A 13990-nucleotide genomic window follows, 5' to 3' on the forward strand; every position below is an offset into this window, starting at 1 on the left:
TATCCTTAAAAGAGTTAACATTCAATCAGTGAAACAGACTGGTTAACCATTACAGTGTGGAAAGTGCTGTGATAGCAGAATTTCATGCTTAGTTTTAGTTTTTCAGTGTTTCTTTTCTTTCATTTGAATTAATTCTTGAAAATAATTGAATCAGGCCAGCACCGCGGCTCACTAGGAATCCTCTGCCTGCGGCGCCGGCACACCGGGTTCTAGTCCTGGTCGGGGCGCCGGATTCTGTCCTGGTTGCCCCTCTTCCAGGCCAGCTCTCTGCTGTGGCCAGGGAGTACAGTGGAGGATGGCCCAAGTGCTTGGGCCCTGCACCCCATGGGAGACCAGGAGAAGCACCTGGCTCCTGCCTTCGGATCAGCGTGGTGCGCAGGCCACAGTGGCCATTGGAGGGTGAACCAACGGCAAAGGAAGACCTTTCTCTCTGTCTCTCTCTCTCTCACTGTCCACTCTGCCTGTCAAAAAAAAGAAGAAGAAAGAAAGAGAGAGAGAGAGGGAGGGAGGGAGGAGGGAAAGAAGGGAAAGAAGGGAAAGGGAGGGAGGAGGGAGGGAGAGAGGGAGGGAGGGAGGGAAGGAAGGAAGGAAGGAAGGAAGGAAGGAAGGAAGGAAATCTTCAAAAAAAATTTTAAGTTTTTTTTTTTTCAAGAATTATTTTATTTCTTTGAAAGACAGAGTAACAGAGAGAGGTAGAACCAGAGAGAGAGGTCTTCCATTTTGCTGGTTCACTCCCCAAATGACCTCAATGGCCAGAGCTGAACTGATCCAAAGCTAGGAGTCAGAAGTTTCCTCCAGATCTCCCACAGGGGTACAGCGGCCCAAGGACTTAGGCCATCTTCCACTGCCTTTCCAGGCCACAGCAGGGAGCTGGATCAGAAGAGGAGCAGCCAGGACTTGAACCAGCGCCCATATAGGATGCAGGCGCTGCTGGCTGGGGCTTTACTCCACTGCACCACAGTGCTGGTTCCAAAAAATTTAGTTTTTTGAAAATGTTCATCATTACCTGAAATACTTACCAGTAATATCACAAAAGGGAAGTTGGGACTGTATATCAGAAAATTTATAGTTTTATGCAACTATTGACTTATTTAAATTTCCATTTTATTCTAAGGCCAGGTCTTTGATACTTTGTGCCACTGATTTAATCCACCACATCATGAAAAAAAATGTTAATATGGACGAGTACTTCTTTTACATCAGTGCTTTTAGTTGCTGTTTGTTCTTATTTGATTTCCTGTTGTCTTTTCCATTTTAAGGTGGTTTTAACACATCATATATTTTAGCACTCCCTAGGAAAACACATCAAATGTTACATATTTCTCACATTGGTCATTTTTATGGAATTTGAGCTATTAGACTATAATTATGGTGTCTCTCTGGATTGCAAACCTTCCTCTGTATTCACAGATTTTAACACTTCTTCCTGTTACTCTCTCCTCACCCGATCTCTTAATTCTTTAAAATTGACTTTCTTGAAATCCAATACTTATGTATCACAGAAACAGATGATCCAATTTGCTTTTTTGGCAGACAGCATATAAAGCTCTGCCCATTTCAAGTTTAACAAAAAAGGTTAGTAGTCTCTAGACTATGCTGATCAAAAAGGATGTAGAAGGACTGAGTTTTATCTAGGCTTTTTCATGAGGTAACTTGAGCCAATTTTCTGATTTCAACTTTATCATTTTGTTACAGAAGGGAATAATAAGGGCATATTTATAAGGAATATTAAATTAATAGTTTGAAGGAAAATTTGAGGTATTGCTTCTAATAAAAATATATTTTCATAAAATAAAACTAAGAATATTGATGGTAGACTTGAAGATCTGTTATCAGCAAAAGCTTTGGTTTCTCAGTTGTGTTTTCCAATTTGATCTTCTACCATGTGTACAGTCCTTTTTTTGAAATTATTAGCATTTTGAATATCAAGTCATTTTGAATGATTACATAATTTGTGAAAGAAAATAATGCCCAAAGAAGAATTACAATAAGCCAAAAGGCATTCTGGTATCACCTTATTCTCCAGGTAGAATTCTGAAAATTGTGTTTCCATTGGATGGTCTTAGCCAGTCCCTGAACTTCATTTCCTTAGGTAATATGGAACCAATGCTGGTCTTTCCATCACCTACAACGTTGTTTTGAGGAAGCAATCAGTGTCAGACTTCAAAGCCATTTGACTCTAAAGGTAGTGATAATCCATGAACTCAGATGGTTCTTAGAACTTAATTTACAAGGTATGCTCAGAAAACCTGAAACAATGGCTTTTGTTAAATGGAAGGTCACAAATATTAAAAATAGAAACTGAAAAATTCTTACAAAACTCATAAGGTTTTTGGTAGTAACAAAAGAGGTAAGAAACTATTTGCAAGAATAAAAAGAATTAAAAACAGGAAAAAAGGGAGGCTGGCATTGTGGCGCAAGAGGCTAAGCTGCTGCCTGCAATGCCAGCATCCCATATTATAGTACCAGTTCAGGTCCTAGCTGCTCCACTTCAGATACAGCTCCCTGCTAATATGCTTGGGAAAGCAACAGAAAATGTCCCAAATGTTTGGGCACCTGCCACCCATGTGGGAGACTCAGATGGAGTTCTGGGCTCTTGATATTGACCTGGGCCAGCCCCAACCATTGTAGCCATTTGGGGTATGAAACAGCAGGTGGAAAATGTCCCTGTTGCTCTCTGTGTCTCCCTCGCTCTTTGTAATTTTATCTTTGAGTTAAATTTTTTAAAAAATCTTTTTTAAAAAATAGAGAATTTTATCTTTCATAAATCTTATGGAACTAGATTTAAGAAACTATAGCATAGACAAATAGGCACTCTCAAAATAATGATGTAATTCTTTAACTTACCTACAACCTAAAGAAAACTATCCTTCAAAATGAAATGTCTAAGGGACAGCTTTGTGGCATAGCAGGTTAAGCCACTGCCTGTGAAACCATCCCATATGGACAATGGTTCAAGTCCCAGCTGCTCCACTTTTGATCCAGTTCCCTGCTAATGCACTGGGGAAAGCAGTAAGGATGGCCTGAGTAGTTGGACCCCTGCACCCATGTGGGAGACCCTGAAAGAAGCTCTTGGCTTCAGCCTGGCCCAGCCCCAGCTATTGCAGCCATTTGGAGAGTGAACCAGCGGATGGGAGATAATCTCATTCTCTTTCTCAGCTTTGCCTTTCAAGTAAGTAAATCTTAAAAAAATGAAATAAAATGGTTAATTTATGCTTTATCTTTTAGCATACGGCGACATCAAGAAAGGAGAGCAATTCTTACCCCCATTTTGACAGATTTTTCTGTCCGGATAACTGGAGCACCTGCCATCACTTTCACCAAAATAATTTCTCCTGAAAATTTGCATACTGAGGTAAGAACATATTGTAGATTGCGTTTTATTCTAGATAATGGAACAACTTCTCTTTGTATATTAGAGATTTTCCAGTATCAGCCCACAGGATACCAAATCAGCTGATTAACCTTAAGAACTGCTGTCATTGCTAATATTTCTTGAGCACTTTCTAGTACTACTCAGCTGTTCCTTTCCATGTAATATTTCATTTAATCTTTAGAATAATGCTGTTAGCTACTATCCCCATTTTCAGGATGAGAGTGAGATCTAGAGGGGCTAACCAGATTGTAAATTTTTCAAAAAAAGTAAGTGGAAGGAAAAGGTATGAACCCTGCTAGACTGGCTTTGACCTCTGTGTTCCTAACTTCTACAGCATCTTTCTAATGGAAATGACAATAACAGTGAGACAGATAAATGGTCTTCCACAGATTACCCTTTGTAGAGTTCTGCATGAATGACCTTATTTAGTCTTTACAAATGTAGAGTTCTACATGGATGACCCTATTTAGTCTTTGCACACACACATACACACACACATGTGAGAGAGATTTTATTTATTTGTCTGTTTGTTTGTTTAATTATTGGTGAGACAGAGAGAGAGAACTCTCATCAGCGATTTATTCTTCAGGTGCCTGCCTGGACAGGGAGCTGAAGTCATTATCTGGGAACTCAATCCAGGTTTCCCAAATTGGTAGCAGGGACTCAACTACTTTAGCCATTACCATTGTCTCCTGTATTCCATATTAATAGGAAGCTGGAGTCAGGAGCCCAAGTCAGGAATGGAATCAAACCTAGGCACTCCGGCGCCATGGACATCTGGGGTGTCTAAACCACTAGACCAAACACCTGCCCCAAATCCGTATATTTTCTAACTGAAGAAAGTGAGGTCAAAACAGATTAAGTAATTTTTTTTTAATTTTTTTAAAAAAATTTATCAAGTAGAGTTATAGGCAGTAAGAGAGAGAGACAGAGAGAAAGGTCTTCCTTCTGTTGGTTCATCCCCAAAATGACCACTACGCCAGAACTGTGCCGATCTGAAGCCAGGAGCCAGGTGCTTCTTCCTGGTCTCCCATGTGGGTGCAGGGGCCCAAGTACTTGGGCCATCCTCCACTGCCTTCCTGGGCCACAGCAGAGAGCTGGACTGGAAGAGAAGCAACCGGGACTAGAACCCAGTGCCCATATGGGATGCCAGCACCACAGGCAGAGGATTAACCAAGTGAGCCATGGTGCTGGCCCCCAGATTAAGTAATTTGACCAATGTTAGTTAGTGAATCAAGATTTCAATCCTGATCACCATGATCTACCTTCATGTGTAGAATAGAAATGTAATAATAATGTGATTCATCATAGCTCAAAAGAAAATTTCTGCATGTAAATATATCCTAAATACATTATAAATGTTTCATAGAATTATAGGCAGTTATGAAAAGTTAGGAAAAATTTGGTATTAGATGGGTGTTTTTTGCAGTGGTGAAAACATTGTTTGGTATACTTGCATGTCATATCAGTGTGTCTGGGTTCAAGTCCTAGCTTCAATCCCAATTCCTGCTTCCTCCTAATGCACACTTTGGGTGGTAGCAAATGACAGTTCAAGTGATTAGGTCCCTGCCACACACGTGCAAGACCCAGATTGAGTTCAGCATTCAGGCTGGTTCATCGCTGGCTGTTCTGGGCATTTGAGAAGTGAACCAGTAGCTCTTTCTGTCACTCTGCCTTTGAAAATAAATTTTTAAAAAACTTAAAAAGCAATCATTTTGTAAAGATTTATTTATTGGGGGCCAATGTTGTGGCTCAGCAGATTAAAGCCCTGGCCTGAAGAACCGACATCCCATATGGGCGCCGGTTCTAGTCCCGGCTGCTCCTCTTCTGATTCAGCTCTCTGCTATGGCCTGGAAAGCAGTGGAGGATGGCCCAAGTCCTTGGGCCCCTGTACCCACATGGGAGGCCCGGAGGAAGCTCCTGGGTCCTGGCTTCGGATCGGCACAGCTCCAGTCGTTGTGGTCAGTTGGGGAGTGAACCAGTGGATGGAAGACCTCTCTCTCTCTTTCTTTGCCTCTCCTTATCTCTCTGTGTAACTCTTTAAAAAAAAAAATTATTTATTTATTTATTTGAAAGGCAGGGTGAGAGAGAGAGAGAGAAAGAGAAAGGTCTTCCATCCACTGGTTAACTCCCCAAATGCCTGCAATGGCTAGAGCTAGGCCGATCTGAAGCCAGGAGCCAGGAGTTTCTTCTGGGTCTCCCAAGTGGGTGCAGGGGCCCAAGCACTTGAGCCATCTTCCACTGCCTTTCCAGGCACATTAGCAGGTTGCTGGCTTGGAAGTGGAGCAGTTAGGACTTGAACTGGCACCCATATGGTATGCCTGCCCCAAAGGTGGAAGCTTAACCTGCTACGCCGCATCATCAGGCCCAAGGCAATTTTTGAAAAAAAATGAATGAATGGAGAAATATGTATGGATTAAATACAGATAATTCCCAATTTACAATGGTTGGACTTTACAAAAAAATTTTTTTTAAGGTTTATTTTCTTTATTTGAAAGGCAGAGTGACAGAGAGGGAAAGAGCTCTTTGAACTGCTGGTTCACTTACCAACTGCCTGCGACAGCCAGGCCTGGGCCAGGCTGAGGCCAGGAACCCAAAACTCCATCTAGGTTTCCCACGATGGCACCAGGGCCCCTTGTACTTAGGCCATCCTCGGCTGCTTTGCCAGGTGCATTAGCAAGGAACTGGACTGGAGGTAGAGCTGCTGGGACTAGAACTGGCGCCCTGAAATGGATGCCAACATTTCACACAGAGCTTTAACCTGCTGTGCCACAACATCATCCCCAGATTTTATAATTTTTTGACTTTTTGTTGGTACAAAAGCAGTACCCTTTCAACAAAAACTGTACTTCAAATTTTGATCTTCTCGCTGGCTAGTGATGCGAGGAACAATATTCTTTCAAGATGCAGGGCAGCAGAGGAAGTCACAGTTCTCAGTAAACTATGGTGTCAGGAAGCGGAAAAAAATCCATTTTCATGGATTATGTTGCTAAGCTGTGATGTTCAGTGGATTTAATGTGTTACATAATTATCAGCTATGATAGATTTAGCAGGATGTAACTCCATTGTACATTCCTTCTCTGAATTTTTAAAAAACAATATTTTTGTATATATATGATGTTTATAAATGAAGAATTGGGTTAGGCCAGGCTTCTTTATATCCACAAAAGGTATATAAAGATTAAGTAAATCTACTTTCACCTTACAGTTACTCAGAAATAACACAGTTGGTTTAGAATATGTGAAAGCCCCGAAATATTCTTTTTTTCATACTAATACTGTTGTGAAAATATAAATTCACACATTGGAATCACGTTTTAGAATTTCTTCTATTTCCTATGTACATTTGGGTGATAAAAATGAAATATGCATACATTGGTGCTGGCACAATTGGAGATATATATAGAGAGATTATATATAGATATATATATAAATGAAATTAGATCCATACCTCTCACCATATACAAAATTAAACTCAAAATGAATCAAAGCCCTAATTTAAGACCTGAGACTATGAAGTTGCTGGGAGAAAATACAGTGAAAACACTCCAGGACATTGGTGGGGTGTTGACTCCTTGGATAAGACCTGCAGCAAAAGTAAAACTAACCAGATGGGATTATAGCAAACTCAGAGCTTCTGCTCAGCAAAGGAATTGATCAATACAGTGAACAGAGACATCCAACAGAATGGGAAAAATGTGAACTACCTATCCAACAAACGACTAATATCTACAATGTATCAGCAACTCAGAAAATTCAACAACAAAAGACAACCAGTCCAGTTAAGAAACTGGCAAAGGAACTCAATTGACAGTTCTCAAAAGAAGTACAAAAGGCCAAAAATTATATGAAAAAATGCTCAACATCACTGGCATTAGGGAAATGCAAATCAAAACCACAATCAGATAATACCTCAACCCCATCAGAATGGCTATTAACCAAAACTCAGAGAGGAATGCTGGCTAGGATGTAGAGAAAGGGAAATACTTACACACTGTTGATGGGGATGTAAATCAGTACAGCCATTATGAAAAACTGTATGGCAATTTCTTAAAAAACTAGAAATAGACTTACCTTGTGATCCAGCAATCCTCACTACTGGGTATGCACCCAAAAGACATGAAAACAGTATATAAAAGAGATACTTGCACCACCATGTTTATAATAGCGCTGCTCACAATAACCAAAATAGGGAATCAACCAACATGTCCATCATTAGATGAATGGATAAAGAAAATGTGGAATATACATGAGGGATTATTATTCAGCTGTAAAAAAAAAATGATGACATTCTACCATTTACATCAAAATGAATGCAACCGGAGTACATCGTATTGAATGAAATAAGCCGGACACAGATAAGACTACATGTTCTCCCTTATATTAAATTAAAATGGAAAAGAAATAAACGTGTATTATCAGTATTGCTGCACATATATTTTTATCAAACTGTTTTTATGTTGTTGTCAAACCAGCGATTAAGAATGTTATACTTATATAGTTTTAGTGACCTGTGATTATTTTAAAATTTACTTCATATGGGTGAAGTGATGGTCATCTTTCCATTTGATTATTGTTTATAACCCTTGCATATTACCATTTAACTAGGATCTTTTTACCCTTTGCCTGTTGATCTCTATTTAGTGGAGCACTATGCCCTGGACTATAATGTTAATTAGAAATATGTTCCCTCAAAAACTAAAAGGGAAAGAAAGGAGAGAATCAGAGAAAAAAGAATGAGAGTAAGGAAAGGGAGGGAGAGAGGGAAGGGTGTGGTAGAAGGGAATATTGTTATATTCCATGAACTACATTGAATCTGTTCTCTTTGAATTAATATTACATTCGGATGAAAAATAAATTTCAGTGAAAGAAAGGAAATACAATCACTTTGAAGTATTATAACTTTTTTCCCTAAAAATACCCTTTATTTGGGTCCCCAAATGCTTGTCAACTTAAAATTCAAAAGCAAGACTAATAACATGCATTGTTAACAGAAATACTATCCCCATCTTAATTAAATTATCTTCTAGCTGGAAGGCATTACTAGAATTCCCTATTCCCAGGTGAAAGAAGCATGAAGCTTAAGATCAGAAAATCTAGTTTTGGTGAACTCTGAGCTTCATACGAAGGACTGTCATCTTCAGCATTCACTTAAGTCTTTGTTCATATCTTGCTGTATGCATTCCTTAGTTGCCTCATATACCTAGTTGCCTTCCAGATTGTTTTAAGGATCAAATTGAACAAAAGAGATAAAAATTATTAAGAGGAATAAAACTGGAAATTTTTCATGGTTTTATGGAATTATCTGCTGATTCTATCAGTTGCTTTCATGCTATTTAGCCTATTAATACAGGATTAGTCGTTTGCTAGTTTTCACAGGATGTGTATACTAATAGAACTATTTTTAGTACAGATTTCATCCCCTTGAGAATTGCTACAGTGACTTAAAAAAAAAGAAAGTATTCTGAATTGGTGTGCTTTGTTTTCTTTTTATCATTACTTGAGGAATAAAATAAGAATTTCAACTACAGTGAGTGAATACAGGAAACTTGTTGAAGGAAAGGCTATCTAACCAAAAAAGAGAATTTCAGTCATGCTCTTTTGATAGCTTCATTAACAGCTGCTCTAAGCTGTCTAGTCTGTATTTGGACTAGCCATAGTCTCCCTAGATTCATTACTTTAGATGACACTAATAATGGGAAGGCCTGTTGAAAGTTTCCAGATATTTGAACATTGTCCATGTATACTTCATGACAAGAGGCAGGATTTCTGCTTCTTAAGTAAAGCTTCTGGATTATCTTTTCTCTTGTTTTCCTTCTCTGAATGGTATTTTTCCCCAATGATAAATGTTCACGTGACTCAGTTATGCAGTACAGCACCAGTTTTGTAGTGGACATCTACCTAATCCTGCCAAGATCTTAGTAGGATGAAGAAAAAGTGAAATTAATTCATTTAGTTATCTTTGGCCTCAGTACTCTATTTTTTTAGAAATCATTTGAAGTGTATCCTTTGGAGAATATGCATACCATAGCATTTGTGATTGTGATTGCCTTCCCTCGGTTGTCTCTGCATCTCTCTGCTCCAGCAGATGATAACCTTCTCAAAGGCTTGTTACCCTTCAAGTCCACCCTTACTCTTTGTGATATCTCTAAAACTCTACTGAGGTGCCTGGTACTTAGCAGATGCTCAATTAATATTTGTTGATTTGAATTAAGGAAAAGGTTTTGCCAGAGAATTACATCATTGCTTGCATATTGAAACAAAAATAGTTTTTGAGGTAAGAAAAAGCCAAATGGATATGGAAAGGTGAATGATTCTTGTTAATCAGTTGCCCTGTGACTAGTACAAGGCCTGGAACATATCAGGGCCTTATAAATATATATTGAATTAATCCAATAAATTTTGTCTGGTTGCTGTGCTATTATTAACATTCTGAGAGTTCATCAAAGTGACAATCATATAATTAAGAATTACAGAGTACCATCTGAAGGCTGTCATTTTTTTTTTATCTATATTCAAAGTTTTTTTTTCTCCCGCTTCAGGAGATTTTAGTGTGTGGCCATTCCTTGGAAGTGAATATAACCACAAATCTGGACTTCTTCCTAAATGTGGCTCAAGTTCAACTCTTACATCAGTTAATAGTAGCAAATATGACTGGGCTGGAACCATCAAACAAGACCACAGAGGTAACTGTTACCTGATTTTGATTAGGTTTTGTACAGTTGTGCCAACTTTACATTCACAGTAAGAAAACTATAATTAGAATAAATGCTTGTTGCTCATTATTCTGTGTTTAACTTTATTCAAAATAAGGTTGTAAGTCATTTTAGATTGATGTTCTTTATTTTTGAAACTTGCTTAGTCTCTGTTCCTCTTATTTGTCATTTGGTTTTGCAAAATTGCTGTGGCCTGACCTCAGCAAAATCTGTTAAAAACATTATTTTATTACCCTGCTGAAATTTCTAAAATACAGTGCAAGAAGCCTGGTGGAACTTTTATTTACTCAGATGCATTGCAGGAATAGGTCTCTTTTGAAAGTGAACTTCATAAAAATACGATGGGAATATCTTCAAGAAGCAGCTTGTAAAACATTTGTTTCCCATGGTCATTGGAAAATGGACACAATCCTAAAAGTTGAATGCCTGCCTAGAGTTTTAATTTTGATCCCGTGTTCACCAGAAGCTTGTCTTGTAACCACAAAGTCTCTCAGCATGAAACAAAGAAGGCCATTTATTAGGTGCTCTCCACATACATTTTTTTGTTTTTTGCATTTTGTTTTCACACTTTCTCTCATCATATCTGTACTTAAAATCACTCTTTTGTAAAAACGTGGATGAAAAAGCTATGTATGGAAAGTGTAACTTTTATTTTTGCCATAAATTATGCACAAGGGAAGTGATAGGTATTCAGTGAAAGCCAATTGATGCCAGGCAGTGTGACCAGGCCTTTTTATGGGACATTAACTCACGTGTATTCAAGCGGGTTATAATTACCCTGTGAGGTAGAGGTGAGCATTACACCTGTGTTGTAGGTGAGGCTCTTGCGCAGGTGGACTGCCAGAAATCATCGTATACACGTAACAAAAGGTGATCCATCTTAAATTTGAATTGGGAGTGTTTGAGTCAGTGCTCTTTTCTATTATGTTTGCTACCTCATTCTGTCTTCTTTATTTTTAAAAAATTTATTTAATTATGATAAAGCTTGTAACTTTATAAGGAAGTAGCTCTAGCTTGATCATCTTTTACTATATGTGATTTCTATTTATTCTGTGTCTTTATTAAAAGGGACATAAAACTGGATTCCTAAAAATAATCGCTTTTTAAATATGCATTTAGATAATCCATAAAAATCTAATTATATGACATGAAAGACAAACATTGAAAAATATTTCTCCATGCATTGTCAATGGAGTTCATAAAGTATCCTAGATTGGAAAAGAATTATTCCTCTATTATTTGTGCTGATTTTACAAATCTAATAACAGAAATCTCACAGATTACTAATCTGTTTTAATTTAAAAAATGGAAAAATTTTGAGTTATTGGGAAAGTAGAGGAAAAGATATATATTTGTTAAAAATGTGTATACTGACATTGTTAATGACTTCTATTTCATAAGAATGATGGGTTAAAAATAAGAGTCCCATTCATTAGGGACTTTGTGAATTGTAGACCACTGTCATGACTGTCCTAACCTCATGATTTGACACTATATTGATGCAGTAGTTATAGATATGTAAAAAACACATAGTTTAATAAGAAGATATCATGTATATGTAGTGTATTACCTTTTAATATTTTCAGACAACCTTGGCTAAGGTTTCACTTGAAAGATTAATTTTAAAAAATCCTTCAAGAATGTGATAAGCTAATTCTTATTAGTGGAAAAATCTATACTATAGTCAATTGGAAGAAAAAATGAACTTTTCTTTGGAAATAGAAGTGAAAACAATAGTGCAATCTAAGGATTATTGCTAGAGACAGTATTTAATATCAATTTTAATTAAGTGGATAGCTAAGATGTAATGAAACTGTTAACTTTACAGCTTCAGGGAACCATTTCTGGATAATAAAAGGACCAGCTGATGGTTTAGGCAAATGGCATCCCATATTGAGCAAAAATTTTTTCATGTTTTTACTCTGAAAAATGTGCTGTAGATGGGATGAGGATACTGGACCAAGAGGCTTCTATTTGTGTTCTTTGATTTTCACTGTTCCCTCTCAGCATTATTACTCCATGATTTTATACTCCTAGAATATCCACCTTTTATAGATTTAATTTATTTATTTGAAAAGCAGAGTGATGCAGAGAGAAGGAGAGACAGAAAAAGATCTTCATTCATTGTTTTACTCTTTACTCTCCAAATGGCTTCAATGGCCTGGGCTGAGCCAGGCAAAAGCCAGGAACCTTGAAATTCATCAGGGTCTCCTACATTGTGTGATAGAGGTCCAAGTACTTGGACCATCATCCACTGCTTTCCTGGGAGCATTAACAGCAAGCTGGATTGAAAGCAGAGTAGCTGAAACTCAAACCAGCACTCCAGTACATGATGAAGAGGTCGCAGGGGGCAACTTAACCTATAATTATTTTTTAAACAATGAACATACTTTTCAAATGAGCCACATAGAACAGTGAGAAGGTTAAGATTGTCCTGGGTTGGGCCAGCACCATAGCACAGTAGGTTAATCCTCCACCTGCAGCACCGGCATCCCATGTGTGTACCGGTTCTAGTCCTGGTTGCTCCTCTTCCAGTCCAGCTCTCTGCCGTGGCCTGGGAAGGCAGTAGAAGTTGGCCAAAGTGCTTGGGCCCTGCATGGGAGACCAGGAAGAAGCTCCTGGCTTCAGATCAGAGCAGTTCTGGCCGTTGCGGCCATTTGAGGAGTGAACCAACGGAAGGAAGATCTTTCTTTGTTTCTCTCTCTCTCACTGTCTGTAGCTCTACCTGTCAAATAAATAAATAAAGAAAATCTTAAAAAAAAAACGATTGTCCTGGGTTATGTTTGACTATAGTAATTATTGCTAGTCCTGAATAGCAAGTAATTATCATATTAAGCCTCCTTCCAGAGGTAGTATATGTAAAGAGTAACACATGCTCATTTTCAGATCAGTTTTAAAGTAAATAAACTTATGTAGCAAAATATAAACCATGTTTTTCAGAGCAAAAAATAGAACCACATTATTGAAGATTTGATGTGGGAGTACTTTGATCCACACACTACATGTCCTGAAGGAGAATCAACACAGCTTACAATATTAATTGAGCATCTCTTCCTATGCCTTCTCTCCTTCCTCCTCCTCCTCCTCCACTTAACCACTTTGTTTTGGGCACTTCCTTTTCTTTCTCTTTAATTCCCAGTACAGACTCATTTGTTAACCTGTCCCATACATGCATGGTGCCTGTTTGTACACTCTTTTTGATAGCTAAGGATTATGTTTTTAAGGCAGATCTCACTTGTGAAACAATTCACTTTATCACATCATAAAATATACCATATGATGCCATGTTTCTTCAGTATTTAGGAAGTAACAGATATTTGTGCCCAAAGTGACATTTCTCTTTCCCCAGACGCAGACTTTTTACTATAATTTATTGTATTTGGCTTCTCTACAACTATTTAAAGAATAAATTACATAAACTGCTGCATTCAGCTCCGAGGTAAGATAAGGTTACATTTTTAAAAATGTTATAGTCTAACTGGTAGGAGAGGTCGAAATGCCCTTCTCCTGCTACCTGTCCTCTTCAGTCAGCCCCTGGCCTCTGAAGGCTACTGTCTGCCCTCATCCCTCTTTAGTCACCTCCCATCTACTCTTCTGGATTTGATATTTCTTCCTACTTCATGTTTGGTTAAATGTTTTCTCTGAAACTGAATTCGCTCTTTTCAGTAATTATGCCTTTCTCATTTGTTTTTCCCTAATTTCCAATGCTGTCTTTTTATGTTGTTGTGACCCACAAAAGTACTTGCATATAAGGAGGAAAGCTGTAGGAAAGTAGGTTGTGACTAGTTCATTATTGTCCCTTTTGAGTAAAACTGTTGTGAACTAGCTGTTCAGAGTAACTGAGGACTCATTTTTTTTCCTTTTTTTAACTTTTATTTAATAAATATAAATTTTCAAA

General features: G+C 37.9%; 1 protein-coding gene across 14 annotated transcripts in view; it reads left to right on the forward strand.

Moving 5' to 3' along the window:
* The window catches only part of VPS13B (vacuolar protein sorting 13 homolog B), a 778478-nt gene that overhangs the window by 484885 nt on the left and 279603 nt on the right, over positions 1-13990 (forward strand). For 13 of the 14 annotated variants that reach the window (XR_011389260.1, XR_011389259.1, XM_051844655.2 and 10 more), the window contains 2 exons: positions 3229-3355; positions 9919-10062. Coding sequence is in view for 12 of the 14 variants with exons in the window: in XM_051844655.2 (XP_051700615.2) it covers positions 3229-3355; positions 9919-10062 (271 nt within the window). In the remaining 2 variants the exon portion in view is untranslated. Of the gene's footprint in view, positions 1-3228; positions 3356-9918; positions 10063-13441; positions 13532-13990 lie in introns of all 14 variants that reach the window. The other variant, XM_051844661.2, reaches the window with a different exon arrangement.

The sequence above is a fragment of the Oryctolagus cuniculus genome, chromosome 6 (assembly GCF_964237555.1).
Source record: "Oryctolagus cuniculus chromosome 6, mOryCun1.1, whole genome shotgun sequence".
NCBI lineage: Eukaryota > Metazoa > Chordata > Mammalia > Lagomorpha > Leporidae > Oryctolagus > Oryctolagus cuniculus.